This window comes from Pyxicephalus adspersus, chromosome 2, assembly GCF_032062135.1.
Source record: "Pyxicephalus adspersus chromosome 2, UCB_Pads_2.0, whole genome shotgun sequence".
Taxonomy (NCBI): Eukaryota; Metazoa; Chordata; class Amphibia; order Anura; family Pyxicephalidae; genus Pyxicephalus; species Pyxicephalus adspersus.
The window spans coordinates 160,841,248-160,866,862 of record NC_092859.1 but is presented as its reverse complement, the minus strand read 5'-3'; the positions used below and the strand labels follow the sequence as shown (position 1 = coordinate 160,866,862).

General features: G+C 40.5%; 1 protein-coding gene across 1 annotated transcript in view; it reads right to left on the bottom strand.

The window, feature by feature from the left end:
• The window catches only part of DPYSL2 (dihydropyrimidinase like 2), a 52,413-nt gene extending 37,961 nt beyond the window's left edge, over positions 1 to 14,452 (bottom strand). Inside the window, exon 1 of the mRNA XM_072402961.1 lies at positions 13,879 to 14,452. Coding sequence (XP_072259062.1) covers positions 13,879 to 14,166 — 288 coding nt within the window. The 5' untranslated portion in view covers positions 14,167 to 14,452. The remainder of the gene's footprint in view (positions 1 to 13,878) is intronic.
• Positions 14,453 to 25,615: the final 11,163 nt, after the last annotated feature.

The following is a 25,615-nucleotide window of genomic DNA, read 5'->3' as shown; positions in this document are numbered from 1 at the left end:
AGGGCATCCAACCAGGGGACAGGGCATCCAATCAGGGTACCCAGTATTCAACCAGGGGAGATCCATGCAATCGGGACAGGGCATCCAACCAGGGGCCAGGGCATCCAACCAGGGGCCAGGGCATCCAACTCGGGGACAGGGCATTCAACCAGAGGACCAGGTATCAAACCAGGGGACAGGGCATCCAACCAGGGAATAGGGCATCTAACCTGGGGACCGGGTATCCAACCAGGGGACAGGAAATCAAACCAGGGGACTGGGTATCAAACCATAGAGCATCCATCCAACCAGAAGACAGGGCATCCAACCAGGGGACCGGGTATCTAACCAGGGGACATCCATCCAACCAGGGGACAGGGCATCCAAACAGGGGACATCCATCCAATCAAGGGACAGGGCATACATCCAGGGGACAGGGAATCAAACGAGGGGACTGGGTATCCAACCATAGAACATTCATCCAACCAGAAGACAGGGCATCAAACCAAGGGACATCCATCCAAACAGGATCCAATCAGGGAGCAGGGCATCCAACCACGGGACATCCATCCAATCAAGGGGATATGCATCCAACCAGGGAACAGAGCATCCAACCAGGAGACATTCATACAATCGGGACAGGGCATCTATAGGGGTCAGGGCATCTAACCAGGGGACATTCATCCAATCAGCGGACAGGACATCCAACCAGGGGACTAGGTATTCAACCAGGAAACATTCATCCAATCAGGACAGGGCATCCAACCAGGGGACATCAATCCAATCGGGACAGGGCATCCAACCAGGGGACAAGTTATCCAGTCAGGGGACAAGGCATCCAACCAGGGGACAAGGCATCCAACTAGAGGACCAGGTATCCAACCAGAGGACATTAATCCAAAAAGGGGACAGGGCATCCAACCAGGGGACATCCATCCGATCGGGGGACATGCATCCAACCAGGAGACATTCATACAATCGGGACAGGGCATCTATAGGGGTCAGGGAATCAAACGAGGGGACTGGGTATCCAACCATAGAACATTCATCCAACCAGAAGACAGGGCATCAAACCAAGGGACATCCATCCAAACAGGAACAAGGGGACAGGGCATCCAAACAGGGGACATCCATCCAACCAGGGGAAAGGGCATCCAACCAGGGTACAGGGTATTAAACCAGGGGACATACATCCAATCAGGACAGGGCATCCAACCAGGGGACAGGGCATCCAACCAGGGTACCCGGTATTCAACCAGGGGACATCCATCCAATCGGGACAGGGCATCCAACCAGGGGCCAGGGCGTCCAACTAGGGGACAGGTATCAAACCAGGGGGCAGGGCATCCAACCAGGGAATAGGGCATCCAACCTGGGGACTGGGTATCCAACCAGGAGACCGGGCATCCAACCAGGGGACAGGGCATCCAACCAGGGGACAGGAAATCAAACCAGGGGACTGGGTATCCAACCATAGAACATCCATCCAACCAAAAGACAGGGCATCCAACCAGGGGACCAGGTATCCAACCAGGGGACAGGTCATCCAAACAGGGGGCAACCATCCAATCAGAAGACAGGGCATCCAACCAAGGGACATCCATCCAACCAGGAGACATCTATCCAACCAGGGGATATCCATCTAACCAGAGGACATCCATTCAACCAGGGTACATCCATCTAACCAAGGGATATCCATCCATGGGACATCTATCCAACCAGGGGACAGGGCATACAACCAGAGGACATCCATCCAAACAGTGGACAGTGCATTCAACCGGGGGACTGGGAATCCAACCAATTGGATGGACATCCATCCAATCAGGGGACAGGGCATCCATCCAGGAGACAGGGAATCAAACCAGGGGACCGGGTATCCAACCATAAAACATCCATCTAAACAGAAGACGGCATCCAACCAAGGGACATCCATCCAACCAGGAGACAACTATCCAACCAGGGGATATCCATCCAACCAGGGGACAGGGAATTCAACCAGGGGACATCCATCCAACTAGGGAACACCCATCCAACCAGGGGACATCCATCCAACCAGGGAACAGGGTATCCAACTAGAAGACAGGGAATCCAACCAGGGGACATCCATCCAACCAGAAGACATGGAATCCAACCAGGGGCCATCTATCCAACCAGAAAACAGGGAATCCAACCAGGGGAAATCCATCCAGCCAGGGGACAGGGCATCCAATCAGGGGTCATCCATCCAATCAGGGAACAGGGCATCCAACCAGGGAACATCTATCTAACCAGGGCACATTCATCCTACCAGGAATAGGGTATCCAACTAGGGGACTGGGAATTTCACCAGGGGACAGGACATCCAACCAGGGGACTGGGAATCCAAACAGGGAACAGGGCATTCAACCAGGGAATATCCATATAACCAAGGCACATTCATCCAACCAGGAATAGGGTATGCAACTAGGGGACTGGGAATCCAACCAGGGAACACTCATCCACCAGGGACAGGACTTTTAACCAGGGGACTGGGAATCCAGCCAGGGTACAGGGCATTCAACCAGGGAACATCCATCTAACCAAGGGACATTCATCCATTCAGGGGACAGGGCATACAACCAGATGACATCCATCCATTTAGGGGACAGGGTGTCCATCTATCCAAGGGACAGGGCATCCAACCATAAGACAGGGCATCTATCCATCCAGGGGACAGGGAATCCAACCAGGAAACATCCATGCATCCAGTAGACAGGGCATCCATTCATTCATCCATCCATCCATCCATCCATCCATCCATCCATTCATTCATGGGACAGAGAATCAAACCAGGAGACAGGGCATCCAACCAGGGGCCATCCATTCATCCATCCAGTGGACCGGGCATCCAAAAAGAGGACATCTAAATATCCAGAGGATGGGGCATCCAACCATGTGACATCCATCCAGGGGACAGAGCATCAACCTGACACTAAAGATGCTGAAACTGGCAAATAAAGCCCCTTCAGTGTTGCTGGACCAGCAAATGTTTTTAGATTAGTCACACCCAAGTTTACTTTGATAAAGAGAATAAGTCACCCCCACCCCCATGACCACTAGCCAATGAAAACTCTCCACCATTATCACTGACAATGGATTTACTTACTTTAATTTATATATGTTTATCCAAGGGTATTCCAACTTCGGAGGGACCAATTTTTCACAAACTAGATGATGACATCAGACCCTCTTATGGCAGCGCATGAGGCCAAATTGTGCTAATAGTGGGTGGGGCTTCTAGGGATGAAATACTGAGTGCTTGGATCAGATGAATGTACAGACATGTATGTATATACAAACACACACAATCACTTACCTCTCTGATGGCATATCTAAATCTGAATGTTCCCCCATCAGTCCCGTATCTCTCTTCCTCAAGAGTTTGAAAATGTCCTACTCAGGTCTGTGACTCCTGAAGAAAAAATCCAGTTGTGCATGTTTGTGTTGCATTAGGTTAATGTTTCCCTACCTGACAACGCCCACAATGTTTCCAAAGCACTGTAGGGCTGGACAACTGAATGTGACAACTTGGGCCCAAACAAAAGTCACAGAAATAGAGAAGTAGTCAGGTAGTTGCATTAGCAACCTTCATTGTCATAGTCACAACACCACCTTTCCTGGTATAGCAGCTGTACAATCCAAAAGTTATAACCCTAATTTAGTTATCAGCACTCAGTAATAGTCAGGCCCCATGTGCAGCTGCAGTACAGGTCTGTGCTGAAGGGTGTGTCTGAGAATCTGCAGCACTGGAGTGGGAAGACAACAAGCAAAAGGAGTCCCAAATTATAATTTATCAGGCTACAGGGAAAAAACTTCAGATTATGACCAGACAAATCATTAAATCTCTAGTACCATCTGCACCCCAACACTTTTCCCAAAAACATAAAATAAACGCCATATCTCCAATAATTAATTGTCCTATTCTGAAAGCTTATTTTTTTAAAAAATACTTTAAAACATTTAACATTTAAATTAACTGAAATGTTTTAACTTTATCAGTATTTGATATAGCAGCATTCCCATACCAATTCTACAGATAGCATACATGTTACTCCTCATATTATTTTTAGGAAACAAATCCTGAAGATCATCAGGGAAACATAATATCTTTAGGCAATTATGGTACATGATGGGTACCATGGTTGGCCTGATTGTCCCCTAAAATCTTTTCTCTAATCTAATAATCCAGGTTTCCATTCATCAGAACAGAAACCACACTGCAATTTTAAACTTCCAATATCCTTGTACAGTAGAACCTTGGTTATCCAGCACCCACGGGGATTAGCTGATTATGGATAAGTGTAGTTTCCGGTTAACTGAGGTTACTCTGCCATTCAGCACTAGACTTGAATAGGGAGACTTGTCCCCATTCACCTCCAGTGCTGAATGGCTGAGAAAAGGGAAACCCTGATGACGCTTGAGCCGTCATCAGGGTTTCTCTTTTCTCAGCCAATCACGGAGTGGAGCAATGAGCGGAGATCTGCCCTGCTCACCTGACAGCTCTGCTGCAGGAGCCAATCAAGAAAGTGGAGTGCCGGTTATCTGAATTTTTCGGTTATTTGATTTCCGGATAACCAGGGTTCTACTGTATATACCAGGCACGCAGGTTGTCAAATGTTAAGCTAGTTTACTTGACGTCCCTAGGCATATTTCAGATGAAAATGATGTTAGCAGTAACATTTGCATGTTTTTATTTCAAAACCAGATCCAAATGATCCCCCTGCTGCTGCCACCAGCACTCAGTAGATAGTGATTTGATATACACAGAGCAGTCCCGGGGGGAAGACAAACAAGAGGCACTGGCTGTATCCTCCTTCATAGGAAAGTACTGCAGTCATCAACCACTTTATTGTTTATTGATCCGCCAGGAAGGATCAAAGAATCATGGTGGGGACCACTATATACATGCTAGATTTTCGCCAGACACGATCACAATATTTTATTCTGGGCAACATTCATCTTGCATGTTTATGTGACTAATGCTTTTTGAATTCAGAAGAAAGAGGTACCCACTTTGTGTAAGTGAAGTTATCTACAAGGATTTTTTAGCCTTACACATGAAGAAAAAAAGATTATGTGCTTCTTGCTGCAATTAAGATGCTTTCTAGTTCTAAAAATAAAACTATTACAATAACTAGGAAGTACTTTTGATATCTATCTGTTAAAAAATGACTAGGTGAAGTAACCAATGAGTTTGAAATTTTAACTGCAAATGGCATTTTACTGATACTTTTAAGGAGAATGTGTGTCATCATGCAAATTTCAGTTGTAGAAGGTAAACAGAAATCTATTCCTATATAGGATGGATAAGTTTTGTCAAATTGCTAAAATAATGGCCATGTTAAAGAGAAATGTCAGGTGTCAGTTTGCATTAACAACAGGTCTTTACAGCATTCACATTTAAATTGTATTGTTGGCATTAAATGTAATTAGTGTCATGGGACGAAACATTTGTATTCTACTCGTCTGGGCAAGAGAACGAAAGGAGAGGAGGAAGCAGATGAATATTTGGAGGAGGAAGCATTAGTTGATGAAGACTAGGAGCTAAAGGAGGAGGAGATAAAAGTGGCTCCTGAGACTTCTGAAAAAGAGAATGTTGGAAGGAGGCGGAAGGACCCTAAAGCGCAAGTTATAGGAATTCTTCTGTCTGGGTGTTTTGCCAGAGATTTGCACATTCGGTCTGGTAAATAATTCTTTTAAAAAGTTTAGTAAGGTCAAAAACAAGACTAGAAAACTAAAGGAATGTTATTTTTGACACGTATTGGAATACTAAAATCTTTTTGCAATCAAGATGCTTTTTGGACACCTAACAGTAAACAGTAGGAATCCAGTAATAGCTAGCCCCTAAAAAAGAGGCATGGTAGTAGAAAGAGCACATGTGCAGTATCAACTAGCAAGCAGAGAGAACATGGAGAGGAAAGAGACATGGGAGAAGACACAAGTGAGAGTAGAGAGGAAAAAGACATGGAAAATAGAGGATGGAGAGGAAATATGCACAGAAACCAAAGGAACGAAATGGAGAAAGAGTTGAGAGAGCCACATGGGAAATAGGGAGAGGAGAGAGACAACAACGGTAGAGTTGAGAGAAATACGGGAAAAGAGAGAGCTAGCAGCCAGGAGCAAGGGCAGGCCACACTAGTCAGAAAGGAAAGTGCAAACGGAGACTCAACAATTCATTCTTGTACTGTTCATTTTTTGAGTAATCATAATAAATACTATAGATGCAATGTGAGAAAGAGAGAAGACAGGCTTTTACAGGCAGTGTATATATTATGTATGTATTATTTCCCTAACAATAAACAAACTTCTACTGCGCTAGATATCTACTAACACAGTGATACGGGGGGGGGGGGCAGGAAATTTACCTAATATGTGGACCAATTTTTTTATTATTAATTTTTAAGCCCTTCCATTTGAGACTAAATATTTTGAATCCTTAGGTTGAATGATGTGAGCAAAATACTGAATTACTGTGAATAATACCATCACTAAAGTAGAAACATTTAGTACAAGTGCACTGCTTCTGAAATGTTAACATTTCCATGGATGAAGAACTTTATTACTGGTTGGAACAGTATGAAAAACAGAGTAAAACAACAATTCATTCTTGTACTGTTCATTTTTTGAGTAATCATAATAAATACTATAGATGCAATGTGAGAAAGAGAGAAGGCTTTTACAGGCAGTGTATATATTATGTATGTATTATTTCCCTAACAATAAACAAACTTCTACTGCGCTAGATATCTACTAACACAGTGATACTATATTTTTTAGTATATTCATGAGGTACATCGCATGTCAAGAGTCTATTTTATAGAATCAGCAGGGTCTCTGTACCCGACACGTTTCACCCCTTTGGGGCTTCCTCAGGAGATTAGGAGGTGGGCTTGCATAAGGCTAGGCACAATATTACCCTTATCTAAATCATTTTTTCTATTGGTGTATCCTTTTATCTCTACCTGAATTAATAAATATTATATTTTATTAGTTAAATGTGCACACCATATACACAGAACACTGAAAAAAAGTTAAATGCTAGCTAATTTTAAAAAGGTTTCACAAGTAACAAAAAATAAAGGTTGAACTAGTTTGTAGTTTGACTAGTGTTTGGGAAACTCTACCCAATACAGATATTAACATTTATAAACTGTTATACCATTAGTGTTTTGGGGGAAATCCCTAATGGGATTGAATCAGTCATCATGACTTATTAGTGTCCATTAGCATTCCATTACCCAGGATGCCTAAATGTGAAGACTTTGGTGAGGTAATGTATTAGAGAAATAATTTGCAAACCTTAACATGACATGGTGAAGTACATTTCAATGTTTTATTTCTACGGGTCAGCATTTAGATTTCAGTGCTTGGCAAAGCTATGCTAAGCATGGATGCAGCTAGTGGTGTAACGGTAAGGCAAGTAATACATGAGTAATATGAGAGTACATGAATATTATTTGGAGAAATATGTTCCCCTTGAAGTCCTCTTGAACTATCAAAATAAGAAAAGTTTTCTTACCAGTGTTCTTTTATATGCTATTTAAGCCAATTGTTTATCATAGATCTTTTCATTAAAGTAAAGTATGTCTTTCAAAAAGCAAATATTTTACATCTATAGTTACACAGACAGACCCAACTTAGGTTTTTAATGTTGTGCAGAATTGTAAGAACTGTAGAAACATGGAACACTGTGTGTGTCTGGTACATTGTTTGTCCTTCAATAAAAATCCTGCCTGCTCGCAATTTTTAATTGTGGGACTATTGTTTGGCTTTAAGGCTGAATTCCAAACAGACAGCCAAAGACACAATTGTGCATTACACACATACACACACTCATATCCTGTCCCAAGGTACAGTTAGGAAAGTACTGGAAAGGGTAAATGGGGTACTCTGTGTATTAGGGTTTCAGGAAAAGCTGGAGATCTGCTGGGAAGCAAGCTGACTAAAAGGCTTTAAGGCCTTGGAGCTTGGCCAGAGAATAAAATAGGTTCCCTGAACCAAAGGATCCATGTCCAGGTGTTCACCTGTGCTCTAATAAACCAGCAAGCTTCATGCTACATGGGCTCATTTGGTACTCCGATATGGAAGAAGACAAAGCAGAAGAAACCTGCACAACTGTATGCAGCCTTGTTTTTTTGATGAAAGGGACTGCTGTAAGAGAGTTAGACCTCAGATGAGCTTTGTTTTCATGTGATCCATGTATATAAATACATTATATACATCAAGATAAAGGATAGCTCCAGCTTCACACTCCACACTATGGGTATAATCCAAAAGGAGCCTGGCATTTAGATAGCTTGACCCACCTGCAATCACTCTTTTCAATGCCTGATTGGCCAGTATTTGTACGAATGTTGGAGTTAAATATGAGCATTTTGCCCATGCCAGCATTTATTATTATTATTAATATTATTAATAATATTATTAATAATATATTATTGTACTAATTGCTAGGGTATGCATTTGTTCCTAATTATATGCACTAACCTCCATATAATTTGACTATTCTATGTTTGCTGCCTCAATGAACCTCTGCCTTGACCCAGAATTATTTGACCCCTTGGATTATTTTCTCAAATCATTGTTTTTCTGTGTATGACCCCAAGTTTAGTCACCTGGATTTATCATACTCCCTTTCTACCTAGTGACTTCCTTGGTTACCTGCCAATCCTTCATATCACCACCACCCCACCCAAGCTCCATATGCATAGCTTCATACACGTGTGAGATGAATGTTGCTGGACAGAAGCCGTCCAGCTTGTCTCCAGTCTCCCAATGTCAAACTCCCATCAAACCTGGCTGTTCTTCAATATGAAGTAAAGCATAATGGGTGCTGCTCGCTCATCTGCCCCCTCAGTAGCTGTGTGTACAGCGCTTGTTTGCTTATCCGCCACTAGAAATAATCACAAAACATTGTTTCCAGCAACAGTGATTTGATGCCTATCTGACATCTGTATTAAGGTGCATACACACTTCCAATTTTTATCGTTCCAATGGAACGACGAACGATCAATTGGGCAAAAAATCGTTCGTAAAAAAGTAACCAACGATGCCGACGAACGAGAAAACTCGTTGGAAACGAACGACCGGACCGGTGGATCGGATTGGACGACGATCGTTGAACATCGTTCGTGTGTACGGTCGTTCGTTGATCGTCCATGTTCAGAGCATGCGTAATGAACGAACGTCCGTTCACTTTCCTGTCGTGCACATAGTTCCTCTATCGCTCAAACGATCGTATCTATTGTGTGTACAATATCTACGAACGATCGTGTCGTTATCTCTATGTGCAGGATCGGTGCTATACGATCGTTCGTAGATATCGTGCAGGATCGTTCGTCGTTCGTTTTCCAACGATAATAATTGGAAGTGTGTACGTAGCTTTAAACTCCAGGCTGATCAGGGATGTTTCTAAACTACAGAAACAGATTGGGAGTTTGATGCTTGAACAAAAAATTGGCACTGGATTAGGAGCCTGACCAGTGCTAATTACAAGACCGGATGAACAGAATTAAACTTCTTATATAAGTACATATATGTATTCAAACTTTACATTTATTTGTTTACCTGGAGTTTTATTTTTTAAGATCAAAGTTATATGAAAACCCACAAAAATGTGGGAATAGGTAAGGAAAGAGGAGAAAAGTACAAGGAAAATGAAGAAAGAAAGGGAAGGAAACATTCTGAGAAGGAGAGGATTAGGGACGAGCAGGAATGCCTCTGGGATTCCAACAAAAAAATTTCCTCAAACATCTGATGGGTCCGCAAAATTTCGGCAAACTGATTTCGTGAAACCATCAGAAGATCGAGGAAATCATTACAATCCCCGGCACTAGGGGTTAATTAACTTCTGGTGCCGGGGATCGTAATGATTTCCTCGATCTTCTGATGGTTTCAGGGGGATCGCAGTGGAACTGCAGATGAACTCTCAATGAAGTTCAGAACTCTCAATGATAAGTACAGCCCAGTGACCTTGGGAACTGAACTGAAGATGAACTCTCAAAGGAGAAACTCCATTGAGAGTTCGCCTGCAGTCACAGCTGATTGGAGGCACTTATGTAAGTTCACACTGTCACTGGGCTGTACTTATGAGCCCAATGACCGTGGGAACTGAACTGCAAATGAACTCTAAATGGAGAAACTCCATTGAGAGTTCATCTGCAGTTCCACTGTGATCCCCGGGCACTAGAGGTTAATTAACCTCTAGTGCCCCAGGATCGCAGTGGATTCTCAGGGCTGCAATCGTTCATGCAGCCCCGGGAATCCTCCTGTGTGCGATCCCCGGCACTAGAGGTTAAATGGGGACAAGTCCCCACATTCAAAACCTCTAGTGTTCTCTGATTGGCTGAGGAAAGCTTTCCTCAGCCAATCGGTGAGCACTAGAAGTTTTTTGAATCGGGAGACTTGTCCCCATTTACCCTTTAGTGCCAGGGTCTGCACACTGTGCTAATTAATGAATGCAGCCGGCGCTGCATTCATTGATCAGCACAGCCTACAATCTTTTTTTTTTTTAATTTTATCTCGTTTGGCGAATTTACACCTGGCCGTTCTTGCTTTTTAATTTCGGTAAGGGAGAATGGCTAAATTCCCTGCAAGATCAAGTTTTAGGAACTCGCTCGCTCATTCCTAGAGAGGATACTTACACAGAGGCCCAACCTTGTGAGGTTTTCATGGTGACTTGCATTTTGATGGATATCAGGATCCAACTTAAGGCGAACCTTTCATTGACAGATTACTGTCTGTCTACTACCTGTCCACTTGACCCAATTCCCTCTGATCTACTCCGTGCCCATTCCTCCACCCTGGCCCCTGCCCTAACTGAATTATTCAACCTCTCCCTTTCTACTGGTAAATACCCCTCAGCTTTCATACATGCCATTATTCTCCCTATCCTAACGAAACCCTCACTGGACCCCTCCCTACCCTCCAACTACCATCCTATCTCCCTTCCCCCATATGTCTCCAAACTTCTTGAACGCCTTGTCTACAAAACACTCCCCCATTACCTGAGCACCAACTCTCTCCTTCACCCCGGCGAATGTTCTAAAACTAAAAAGGCTGCAAAGCACTGGGAAGGACATAACAACAAAAAGCTAAAAGTGTCTTTGTTTTAGATATAATTTTTACATACATTATGTATTTATACATTTACAGCATAGGAATCATTTAAAGGTGTGGTCACAAGCTTGCATTCGTCCAGGAGAGCCTCCAGGTGGTCATCAGTCCTAAAGTTTGTGGATTCTTATTTAACATAAAGTAATTTGTTAAGATCGTAGAGTAGTCGTTGTACTGGTAGGTAATGAGGACATCAGTGTAGAGGTGTGGAGTTCCTAGTAATCAAGCCAATGGAATCATGGGTGGCTACCCTTTGGCTATTAGATTGGTGGGGGAATGCAATTTATATGCCTTATAGCAGACTGGCCTGATACATAATCAAGTCACAGGCCAGAAAAGATTTATGTCTGGGAGATTTGGATATTTTAACTAAACTCTAAAACAGCCCCACTTCAACCCTTTTGTTATAATTGTTTCTTGAACTGGATTAGGAACATGCCTTATAATGCAAGCCTTCTAATATTAGAAGGTGCCCTAGGTAAATTGTTTAACTGACTATTTCTCACTAAACGATCAAAATGCATCACAGTTTTATACATTTTATAAGTAAGTGTACATTTACCCATTACCCATTTACATATAAAGTGCATATAACCATTTCACCTCTTCAGCATACATTGCACTTTCTAACTAGGACTTGCAATTCATTAGATTCACATATGGTGTCCTGCTTTGTCCTTGGTTCTATTGGTACATGTGCATGGTACTGGGTGGGGTGTAAGGTCTACATTCTGCTCCATGTTCCATTAAAAACAGTACCAGCTAAGAGAGGAGTCTTCATAAAAAATGCCTAAATCATCAACAAGCATTGTGCCAGGGACACAAATGACAAATCACTGACAGGGATTGCCACTTGCTTTTCTTATGTAGAAGAGGGAAGCTTTGAAAGCACACTTATCCTTCAGGTCACTTATCTCCACCAGGAAAGGTGTACTGTTTTTTTTACAACTTTTTGGCTTCATCTGCATTCAGAAGACAAGGTATATTGTTGATAAAATAAATACTGTAACATAGTTTACTACTAAGATTTTGTATTGTGAGTAGAATTGTAAAGGGTGCACTGTATATGATCTGGGACAATGACCATATTGGATAACAGACATTTATACCAGAGGACAAATGTTAAATCATATATAAACCCTAACTAGATGACATTTATTTAGCTAAAGCTCTGTGTATTATAATCTTTTAAAAATTGAATTCTGTTTTTAGTTCTTTTCATGCTTTTTTACCATACCCATTTATCCACTTCCTGTCCTCGTTCACTGTCTCCAGTGTTGGCTACACATTGGTAATCTGGACCAGTTTCCTGATATTACGCCTACCCCAAGTCTGTAATCATAGTTTATTGTTGTCACAGGGGTGCAAGTGGCAGGGTTACAAGATAGGAGCAAAACAATGATAAACTTGTCACCCCATTACAGGATGAAAAAGAAGATTTTCCGCCAGCCCATAGTGTATATCATACTTTAGTGATTGGATTTAGATTATCTTTATTGTCCATTATAGCCCAGTAGTAGTGTCTAGGCTCCTAAGAACTAAGCAATGGCTCTTTAACACAGCCGGCTCTTTAGGGTGGTAACTAATGAGTTACGTACACAGCGCAGAATGAGGCAACTATTGGTTGTGAAAGTTGTGAAACATAGAATGGAAACCAGTAAGGTGGGCTATGGGCTTCATTTTGTAGAAGCAAAAGACTTTTAATGCCTGCAGTACATTTGGCATGAAAGTATAACAAATATGATAAAAAGCACCCTGGATATATTTCCTACTTCAGTACACATTTCACACTCTGTTCTAGGCCTAATTATTGAGGAGCAGCACAATGTAATCATTTAAAAATATATTCAGTCCACTCGGGGTTTAATAAATACATTTTGTTGCTGTGTAGTTGAATTGTCCTTCAACTATTTTGTATTTATTTGCTTCAGGAACCAAAAGCCTAATTTGCTGTTAATATGGATGGTGTGATACAAATCAAATATGAACAAAAGCTACAGGTAATTAAAAAGTAGCATTTTATTATCAAAGAAAAGAAATATATCAAATTTATTGCACTGTATAAAAAAAGAAAACAACAAAGGCAAAAACACATTCACATGCCTGACATTGTAAGGCCTTCCAAAGCCAATTTGTTAGGACAAACCACTAAAAAAATCTTTAATAAAGTAATAAAGCAACAGAGATAAACACAAACCATAAGTATGGGGGTAACCTCACCAACATATGAAAATGCTTTTACTGATCACTCCAAAAACAGACTTGATATTACCATTCCCAGCACTCTGAATAGATAGATAGATAGATAGATAGATAGTATGAGGGATAGATAGATAGATAGATAGATAGATAGATAGATAGATAGATAGATAGATAGATAGATAGATAGATAGATAGAGGGATAGATAGATAGAATTGAATATTTTCTGTTTATATTTTCTGCAGCTTGCAATATGCACAGCTAGAACTGCATGTCATGTTGGTTCTACAGGGTGGGGTCCATATGGACAACAGTTCCAGTACAGGTGAAGTAAAGTGGCAGTTATGGGAATAGTCCTATACCTACAGCTCTTCACAATGGTCTGGTTATTTGGTCTGATGGGAGTGAATGTTCTGAGCCCTATAAATAAAAAAGGCCAATGGACTAAGCTCAGGAAAGACATAACACACACTGTAACCATTTCACATGATCTGGAAAGGTTTACTGCTAGAAAATACATGCTCTCCCCTTCCAAGTGCCACCCACTCATATAAGTCATCACCCACCTTATCATTAAGGTATTGAAGGGCTTCTTTGCCAGAGGAACACTTGATCTCAATCTTCCTCCCATCACTGGGTGTTACATCCTTTTGCTGGCTAATGATTTTTCCAGAACCTTTCCCTGCTGACAGAGAGTCAAAATTGATGGTTTTGTTCTCAGAAGACCCTTCTACTGGACAGAACATCCCGCAGAATTTTTGCCTGGGCTTTGGACTTCCAGATCCCATGTTCTTGAAGAAGGCTGGGACCTCCTCTCCTTCATTCTGCCGAGCAGGTTGCCTCTTGTCAGCCATCCTGAGACCCCAGGGGTGGAGCAGTTATTTCTGGGGGATAAAGACTACAAAATAAAAAAGAAATGAAGGAGTGAATGTCGGACAATAGTGGGAGGAGAACAATAGGACTAATCCTCACACATTGCTGACTGGAGATGTGCTAGGATGATCGCTATAGCCAAGTGCACAGCCTGCGCTAGAACTTAGCAGAATTAAGGAGCAGGGAGGGGTTCTGCAGCAGAAAGAGATCCGGAAGTGATGTGAAAGGATTGATTAGCAAAGAATGGAGAAAAGCTTCTGGCTGATCATACGAGGCCGATCCGAGGGTTATTCATCCAATATTATCCATCTACATAGGAAGACCGACAATGCTGCAATCCTGCCCTGCCTTGTGGGTGTGCAAAGTCTAGGAACAGAACAATAGGAAACTCTCTTCCCAATTATTCACTGTAAGATCTGGGATATGTTTATTTCCCTAGTGGGTGAACTTGATGGACTTATGTCTTTTTTCAACCTAACCTACTATTTAACTATGTAACTATTTGCAGCAAGGAATAGGGGACTTGCCTTTAGTTTATGTGATTTGCTCTTATTAATATTTCCAAGCAGGCGCTGTCCTTTCAGCACCAACCAGCCTGCAGAGCACATAAAGGCAACCTGGCTGGAGTCAGCGCCCAGATATCTCATTACTATGGCTGGGTGTGTAAAGAGCAGATATTTGAGTTTCTACCCATCATCAATACTTTACCATCATAAATTCATCATGCTATAGAATGAGAGGTACAAAACAGATGTAGTTGAAAGGCACATGAGCCTATATGCATGTAATAAGGGGTGGAGGTACCATTTCCACCATTCAAGGAACTTAAACTACACATGCCATATGATTCTTGCTGGAGATGGGCATGACAGTTTGTGTAGTGGTTCCCCAAATCATTAATTAATCCACTGTGACAGATTGATGAACAACGATTGGGAATGACCACTGTGCACTCCTATGTAAGAGAGCACAATAGATTGTTTCCAGTGACGCATTGGACATCTGTATTGGGCTTATAACAAGATCATCAGCCCCAGTCTGAAAAAAATGGATTCCCAAAGGTTAACCCTACCTACCCTGGTCTTCCTCACATTTATTTATCTTTCTCTTTCTCTCTGTCTGGTATAAAAATGACAAGAATACGAGGACTAAGAAAGCCTTCAGATTTAAAGCTTCCTTGGAGGGTAAATGTAATTAGGAATACAAGGCTGTATCTTAAACAAGCAAACAATCCTTTCCAGCACCACTAAGAGGAGATTTCTCTATAGAATCCGGTACCTACACGGTGGAAGCATATATGGCAAACCTACTTTCCTGACTGCATCTGCTAGGGATCGTTTACTATCTTTTCCTGGAGACTTGTTTGACCCGACCATTCAGCATTATATTAGAAATAGAGTCTACTTCATTTTCAGAGACTATACTTAAATAGGGGACTCTACTACACGACCCTATTTCCTCTGAACTTTTCAATAGATCATCTCTATTCTGAGGTTCACTTCACTTTTTCTCCAAGATTAGGCCATATTTTGAAATCACCTGAACCCCGTATGTATACATAGAGAACTTTTTATTGACCTATCACTACCCCTGAGGAAGCCCACTATGGCGAAACGCGTAGGGTACTACGGTTCATATGAATGGGTTCATACCTACTTGACCATTCTATGGTGATGTATATTTGTTCAATATTAGCTGAAACCTGTAGAGTGCCACAGCAGGCCTGGACAAAACTTTGTATGTATCGCAAGAAACTATTGTGACATACAGAGAAAAGGTTGTATTTGTTTTTTGTAACTTTGTGTGAAAATTGATCAAATCCTGTATAGATCATAAGAGAATATTATGACTTATGGGTAAAAAGTATATAATTATTTAAGTTTGTATGTAAACTTGTACTACAAATTATATTTTCTATATTTGTGCCGAAAACTCTATCTTTCTCTGTCTTTTTTTTAATTACCCTTATTAGGAATACAGAAAACAGAAAAATAGGAAATCCCCAACACAATCTTCAGGTAACACATGTCCTGTAAATCTATTAGATGCTTTGTGGATTCTGGTCACAGAAAATACCATAACACTTTATATTAATATTATTATTGTATTTGTAATTGACCTTTGTGACTTTAGCACAGTTTCAGTGTTTGCTAATTAAATTGAGTAGCTTACTCACTGTTTTACGCACTGGGTGAAACTGTTCCAATTCTGCCAGGTTGGCATTGCTTATGACCATCTTTCTGGTAGTGGCCCTTGGTGCGTATTAACTAAATGTGTGTTGTATGCCAATACAACTTTTAAGAATGAGGTTTTGATTTGCTGTGATCATGAATTATTGTGAAAATTCACCAATCCAAGTATTTTAGAGATTTTTACAATTTAAATTAAATACCTGACTGTTTCTAATATCTCTAGTCCCCAGATTTGTACATCTTATCATGTAGGTCTATACCTGAAATAAACAATTTATCTCCTGAGGCTCCTGGAAGCTTTTACCTCAATGTACTAATATGCCTAGCAGATGTGCACATTATAAAAGACTTTCCTTTTAAACATCTTCTCCTGCACTGCAATGACTCGTTGCTCCATTGTTTCTCCTCTCGGTTATTTTAGCGGTTTGGAGTCGTCAGGCACTTTGATTGGCTGGGACAAGACAATGTAAGGAGCACGCAAGATGTATCCCACCAGCCATGGCATTCCAGGAGTGTATACTGAGTGTCATTGCTAAATAACCTTCTGGCGTGTGTAGCTGTAATAGTTAGGAACATACCAGAGATTCTTTTCACTAGGAAATAATGTAATAAGTGATAGCATGGAGTCACCAAAGACACAAGTTCCCAATAAACCTTCTTTCCTTTTAGACCCTGGACACAGAACTGTCCTGAAGACCATATTCAAGGAAAAGATTTTGGATTTATTACTATGAATGGTACAATGTTGCTAGTTGTGTACCCTAAAATTTGGTGTTATTAGCGGTGTATCCCAAGATTTAGTATTTTCAGTGGTATGCCTTACAGTTCAGTGAAAAATCTATACTGAAAAAGATATAGAATTGTATTGCTGCCAGTTTTACCTGCTTGACCAGCATGATAATTTGATAGTTTCTGAACTTTTTGAGGCACCAACACGGAACAAGAGTAGCAGGTAACTATGACTTTTCAGGAAAGCTAATATATTCTTTTAGGTGAACTGATGTAGGTAGCACAGGTAGCATATAATATTAGTCAATTCTCATATGGCCAGGTATGTGGTTGAGTGTGTAGCAGTTTACTAATAATTAATGACCAGCCATGGTATAAGCAGTAGTAAGCTAATGATAATAAATGGGGGGGGTGTTGGTACATTGGGAGCTGCTCAGGAATTGCTGTCTGAGAGGACTCTGAACAAAGCCTAAATAACAGAACAGAAAATATGATATGACACTGTGTTTATAAAGTGACATTTATACCTGAAGTACTTAAAGTGGACCTTCTGCTTTCCTGCCAGTCCAATACTGAAATTGAATATCAAGTTATCTATGATGGATTTTGATTAAACAGGTAAAGTTACAAGCTAAATCCACATTTGTCCCCTTATTACCTGTGAATGTCTGAGGCCGGAAGACAACCCAGCCATCCATATTTTCAGCTGACTGAACAGCTTTGCACATAGTCTTGTGTCTGGCTTTAGCTCCAGCTTGCAGTGCGCTCTGTGTAAGTCGCCATGGCAAATCGAGCTTTGTATTGGTAAATTGGAGGGTTTATAATATTAACGTTTAGATAGTTAAGGGTTAGACTTTGAATTATTGTATGACATAACATGTAGACTACACAATCAGAAGCAGGTCATCATTGGCAATCTAATTATGTTATTAATGAAAGGTTTTCCTTAAAGGGACTCCCATAAAAAAATGTCTGATGAATATATACTGATTTTATAGTGTCAGATCTACAAAGTTGTTATCGCCTTATTCTGTTGTAATACCACAGACGATTTGTTCGGCATACACAGGGGAGATCATCCATGGCAGATGCCTCCTTATTACCATAGAAGCAGACAGAGGAAGAAAGAAGCTGGGAAGCGGCACAATGACATCTGCTGTCAGGCCATTGCTGCGGCAGCCAATCCCAGCGCATTTCCGTAACGCATGCTGCATGTGTCAAGTATCAGGCCCAGGCTACACCAGGAATATAAACAAGCAGAATATATTCGGAGCTGCCATTAGCATCCCTTCTAGACTTTACAGAATGCAGGGCCCATGGCAGTAGCAGTGCTGGATACATGCCACAAGAAATACCGGAGTAATTGGAGCTTTTCAGCTACTATCCATCCTATCATATATGCAGATTTCCAGTCTTAGAAGAACCTCAATGCTCAGCATGCCAGAAAATCACCAGATACCTGCTGGGGGCTTTTTGGCAGAACCAGTTCTGAGACCATTCAAATGGCTTACTATGTTTTTTTTCCTGATGGCTTTACCACTTGGCAGGGAACTGAAATATCAGCTGGAATAAAAGTGATACAAAGATATGTAATAAACTGTTCTTTGTTAACTGTACAGAATATGAAGGATATGTATGTGTTAAAATGCAAAATTACCTAGAAACCACATATTACTTAGTGTGGGGAAGTAACTCATTTTTAGGATTTGACTATAATAAACAAAATTCTGTTTGGTTACTATGGGTGGGGCCACTTTTAACATCATTTGGAGGACTTTGGAGTACTATACCGGATCAGTACAGGTGAGCAGCAAGAAGTATTCCATGCATGGAAGACATCTTCAGCCGATGGGATTTGTTCTGATACTGACTGCACGGATCTAATGCTCTTTTCTGCTCATTTATGAGGATCCAACTCCTAAGAGCTTCAAAGAGCTCTAATTGATTCCGGAAACTCTCCATTAGCAGTTTTTGAAATGTGGTAGCAGGGTAAAGCAATAAAGAAATACTTTTGCTCTAATTGAACGGTAGAGAGAGTTCTCACACAGACATAGTCAATATGGTGGCTGTAAAGTTAGGGGCATCAGAAACTTTTAGGACACTGTTGAAATTCAGAATATAGTTCATTTATTGGTTTCAAACAGAATTTGGACAGCTTCACGTCAGAAGACCAAAAGCAAATCCAACAAAACTGATTACGTAAGCTTTTGGTTCCATTGGTAAGAGATTTAGATGAACCCAATGCAGGGAGAAATCTACTTGCCATCCAGCACCCATTCAGTTCTGTACACTGAATAAAGCAGATGTAAAACCCAAACTGCATTATATTACGTTTACTAAGCAAAATCCTTGTTTTGATATATTTTACCTTTGTTGCTTCCCAGTGCTCTTTTCAGTCATCTTCTGTCCATTTCATTGATGGCTGCATGACAATTTTCAGGGCACTCTTCCTGATGCTGATAACATTTGGCAATGCATATGTAATTTTCTTTTATAAAAGAATTGTAAAGTGTTAATTAAATTATGTGTTTTATATGAATACAACAATGCCAGGGGCTTAGACTTTGTAATCAAATTCTCCTGTGTTCTAGGCCAATTATAATGAGCACAACTTTTCCTCATTCCTAATGAATACATTACCTGTTCTATGTCCCTCATCTTCCCCTGACAAAGCCTAATTGGTGAAATGTATCGGGCTCTGGGACCAATCCCTCATTTGCTGTGTAAATTATAACATTTTTAACAAATAATCATTTTATAGGAGTAACCCGTGCTGCTACTATTCTCCTCTTCATTTCCTTATATATTTAGGAAGAGGTAACCATCATCTAATTAGTGGGTGATAGCTTCTATCAGGAAGGAAATGTAAGCAATAGAAATATCTTACACGAGATAGACTGTGTCAGTGATTACCATGGAAACCATTATGTCTGCTGTGCCATTCCTTATATAATTCCTACAGATAATTAGTTCTCCAAGAAAAGGACAAAAGGCCCAAAGAAACCAATTGCCGGTTCCTGAAGGTAAAATCTCAATGTTTTTTCTTTGCTGTTCTTTCTACAGCAGCAAATCAGATTTATAGGCCCAATGTACGATGTAAAACAACAACTTATATTTGTACATTTATCAAAATAACCAACATTAAATGACAAAAATCTCCCACATGTCCATTCCTGCTGATCTTTGCTTGGACCTTCACTCACTGGTTCTCCTCCCATAACTTTTTTAGGGGGGGGGGGAGGGTTACAACCTTGCTGTGCTTTGTTAATTGTTTACATTCCCTGTTCCACCTGGACAAAAAAAATGGAGAAATCTCCCCTAATACACACAGAGACAGCAATTTCTTCCCACCCAGCAAAAAAGCAAAATGTTAATTGTTGATTGACCGTATCTCTGAATATATCTTTTATTCCTTTTCTGTCACACAATAGGACTTACAGGGAATCTGCCCCTCACTCCTTACAGATTCCCAGTAAAACCAGGACGGAAAATGGAAACAACCAGCAGGTAAAGGTAACGCTTCCCTGCAAACAAATCTCCGCCCATGCAGGACTTTTACCTGGTGCTCTCTTTGTCCCTGTGTTACGTTATTACCTCCGTCAGGTATGAAGTGTCTTTGTGTGTTGTCACAACAGCAATAAGAGCCGGACAGGAGCCCGAACCGTGCTTGGCATTCCAACATTCAATTCAGAGATTAGGCAGAGAAGAGGAAATAAAATATTTATATTGATACAATTATTCTGTATTAAAACACATTTAGTTATCTTTATCGTTAGCTTCCAAACATAAAACTTGCTAACTTTATATTACAAAACTCTCATAGATACAGGTGCAATGCTCTGACAATGGAAAACTGATATATTCCCTAAACAGGAATTGGTGATGTTTAAATTATTGTGAGACTCAAATGCAGCTTTCATTATAAATAAAAACAATTTTACAGAATTCTGACAACATGAAAACCTTAGGCCTGTTCAATAAACAGACTATTGGAAGCAATTACATGACTGGATTAAGAAGTTTATCAGTGACTGGGTGTGAGGTGGCCCAGGGGCCCCAATGTTTATGACGGAACAGTGCCATCTGGTGGTGAAAGGTGGTAATGACGGTAATAGGACTTACAACGAGTAAACTGAGATTTACTCAATATCTGGGGTTTTAGAGGCCAACCATAATTAATTTAAACATGTAATTTATCAAAACAAATCTTTATTCTAATCTCTATTATAACTAAATACTCCCTTTCTGAAAACAGCAAGGTTTTTTACCATTTATGTGGGCAACCTAGACAGGAGTATTTAGTTATATCTTTTGCACATTTTATATGGTTTTAACATTTATGCTTTTAATGTTGTTCCAATAAAGATTTGTTTTAATAAGCTAAATGTTTAAATTGATTATGGATGGCCTCTAAAACCCCAGATATTGAGTAAATCTCAGAGTTTATTTATTAAAATATGTATGTGGCTATGTAAAAACTGGAGGGTTGGTCTTTCATTATTTATAAGGACTTTTACAATATATTAAAGATTGAACATTTTTACAATTACCAGGGACACAAGTTACACCAAGCATCAAACCTAACCTAAAGTATATCTAAAGCCTTTTAATTGGAAAGACTAGTGAAGTGTAAACCCCATCCCGTACTGTATCTAAAATCATTCTTTATTTCTCTAGCAACACAAAGACGGAAGATATGTTAACATGTTTATAGTCTGATAAATTGGCAATAAACGTGGCTGTGTAGTCAAAACTTTCAATTATGTTTTCAAATGTGCTGGTGTCACGACTGTAACGTCTGTAATTCACATTTTACCATCCTACCACCTAAAAAATTTAAGGATTTTTAGCATATGTCATACATTTTTGTGTTTCCTATTTGAAATGTGTAAGCTCCTTCATTTACATTTGTAAAGCAGTGACATTAGATTGGAAATTGATTTCTCTTTGCACGGAAAAAATCCCAACATGACCAAATTATTAGCTATTTATTTTTTCTAAAATATTGTATGGTTCTGGCTGAGCCACTACATGTCCAATGAGTCATACAATGAGCCAATTGTCCAATTTCATGCTGCAATCTCCACTTATCCGCCAGCTTTATTAAATATTTTTGGCCACCAGTAGATGGTGCTGTGTTTTACTGTATGTGTGTAATAAACATCATATCTCAGACAGCAAAAGTCGATTACACTCTTTCTTAAAGGGCATAAAGCCATCTGCTGGTGTGACCTGCGTATAAGCCCGGATTCTTTTTTTAAATACATTTTGAGGAAAAGCTGAGTTTTGGTTTGACTCAAATATGTACAATATTTCCCCATACTATACATATGATATGAATTTTAATGCAAAATAACGCGTACCAGCTTTAAAAATGTGTTTTCCCATCTAAAATTTAACTTTATTTTACAGAAAACTGTATCCTTTTTTTTACTTGTGATTTGTGTATGTTTTCTTTTTCATTAATATTTCTTTGTGTGTATCTGTGTATGGTATGCTCTGCATTTCACATGAACTCAAATTTGCACAAATTTACATTTTGCCATAGTATCATCTGTTCACTATCCCTTTGTCCCAACTGACTGCACATTGATATTTTTTGCCATTCTAACCCCTTCCCTACCCTACCCAGGTTCAACTGATATCCCAAACTCCATGATACTTGATTCAGTCCATCCATACCAGGGCTCAAAGCACTTCTATTTAAACATCAAACATGGTCATGTGTCCAAATTATAAGTGCTTTGGGAATTAACCCAGGGAATTGGAACTGAATTGGAAGCACCACCACACTCTGAAATTTCCACCTCAGCCCTATCGAATGAATCTTCATCAAGAAGCCCTCTGAAATGCAACACAACCTCTGCTGCTGCCATCATGCACTGCCTTCTCACCAAGACATCTCTCTGAATTATTGGATCCCACACCTGCTACCCCCACAACTTCCTTCTCTGCCCAAGACATTGCCACCTACTTTAGAGATAAAATTGACAAAATCAGACATGATGTCTCTACTCAACGGGCCACTCCAACCATACCCACCCCTTCCACCTGTAAATCTGCCCACCGAGCCACTCCAACCATACCCACCCCTTCCACCTGTAAATCATCACTGACCTATCTCAACCCTGTGGACGAAGTCTTATCTCTTCTCTCATCATCTCCATCTACTACCGTGTTTCCCCGAAAGTAAGACCTACCCCGAAAATAAGACCTAGCACTTTTCCCCCAACCTGCCCTAATATAAGACCTACCCCGAAAATAAGACCTAGTAGAAAAATAAAAAAAAAAATAAAAAAATAAAAGCAAACATAAATTAAAACAGTACTCACCGAGCGGGAGACAGCGGGCGTACACACAGCGGGCTAACACACAGCCGCACAAGCCGATGCTTTCCTTGTAGTTCCGGCTCCTGTCACAGGCGGAGTGATATTACATGCACTTCGCCTGTCAGAAGCTGAAGTGCATGTAACCAGGCTAGTTCTAGTGAGCCCTTAAAAATGTGTTAAAAAAAAAAAATTAAAATAATATACTCACCTGATACGCGATCCTGCGTGTGCCTCTGGCTGCAGCAGCGTCTCTCTTCTCTCCTCTGCCAGCATCGTGTCTTTTCCTGTTTGTAAAGCAGGAAAGAAACCGGCACGGCGCCACCTGCTGTTCCCTGTCCTAACTGCCGAACAGTGGAAAAAAAGCACAGAGTGATCAGAAGGGGAATTTGTAAGGGGAATTTGGGAATATGGTAAGTGTTTTTTTTCATTAAAAAAAGTATATAAGACCTACCCTGAAAATAAGACCTAGTGTGTTTTTGGAAGCCCAAAAAAATATAAGACAGTGTCTTATTTTCGGGGAAACACGGTACATGTCCGCTTGTCCCAATTCCCATCTGATCTACTTAGTGCCCATTCCTCCATCCTGGCTTAAGCCCTAACCAAGCTATTCAATCTCTTCCTGTCTACTGGTATCTAACCCTCCGCTTTCAAACATGCCATAATTCCCCCTATCCTGAAGAAAACCTCCCTAGACCCCTCACTACATTATCCCCATATCATGATGCTTGTGCCACCATGCTTCACAGTGTACTGTGGCTTGAATTCAGAGTTTGGTGGTTGTCTGACAAACTGGGGCTCCTAGATCCAAAAGCAACAATGTAGGTTTCATCAGTCCACAAAACGTTGGGTCATTCCTCCCTAGGTCAGACAATGTGTTCCTTGGAAGACTGTCACCTTCAGCCTGCCTTTTTCACCGTTAGGACTTTGTGGGGGCTTCCTGGCCATAGCTCAGGGGCTTTGCCGGAGCTTGTTGCAGATTTTCAGCTGTATTACATTTTTTAAACACACTGCGATTATTCTGACCACAACTCTACTTGCAATTGTTCCATTTTATATCTGTGAAAACACATAGTAATTTATTTTTGTTACTGTTTAAATTTCTAATAGAACAGACAATTTACAAAGGCGATTAATCCTATTCTACATACACGTCAGATGATTCTCGTCGGCCTTACGTTTCAGGGCTGGTATTGGACAAGAATCTGACGTGTGTACAGCGCTCATCCAATGTTGTTTGTGGATGCGACTTGATGAACATCCTCAATACAAGTGAACAAAGGAGAGCACAACGGGGTGCCGCCCACTCTGTCTCCGCTTCCCTCTCCATAGAGCAGAATGACACTGTATCCACAACACTCGTTCATTCATCTTTCAATCTTTTGTCTTTGGAAAGGATCGTGAAAGATCCAAAAATCTAACGTGTGTATGTAGCCTTATAGTGAGCAGGGAGATACATTACAAACATTTAAAGAAGAAAAGATTCAGATGGAATGCTCGTTTTCTTCTACACAACTTTGTTACCTTTAATAGGCATATGAAATAGCTCTTGAATAGCTCTGTACAGACTGTCAATATATTCCCTAAAATAGTCACCAACCCAGAACAAGTTTGCAGTTTAGAAAATTCAGAAGACTCTTTTAGTGTGTTTGTACCAGGTCAATGTGAAGAGGATTAGCTGACAGGAAACTTGAGTAATCATCTCATAAATCAGTATCTTCCAATTCTGATTACAGTTCATCTGCAGTCCTCCGGGGCCACATACAAGAGTATCTATGGGGAACAGACACCTTACAAAATGTGAAAACTTATATTGGCCAGTAGCCAGCAGGAATAAGAATACCAAAGCTTGCAGAATGCCAACAAACATTTACATACAAAATGCTGCACAAAAATCTAAGGGAAGAAAAAATAGATAAACTAAAAACGATTACTTTTTATGCTAGAATTGCTCTTTAATGCTTTGTGTGTGTTTTTATTCCTGATACATATTTATTTCAATCAATAGAAATGCGTCCAAACACGTAGATTTTAAAGCACAATAAAAATCATTTTCATAGAATGTTACCTGACATGAGCTCTGCACTTTAATGCATTTCAATTGATTTCAATGGAAAATGCATTAGGCACAAATGTGTTTCTAGCTTTAATGAACTGCCCCTCCAGTGTTTTGCTGCCATTGT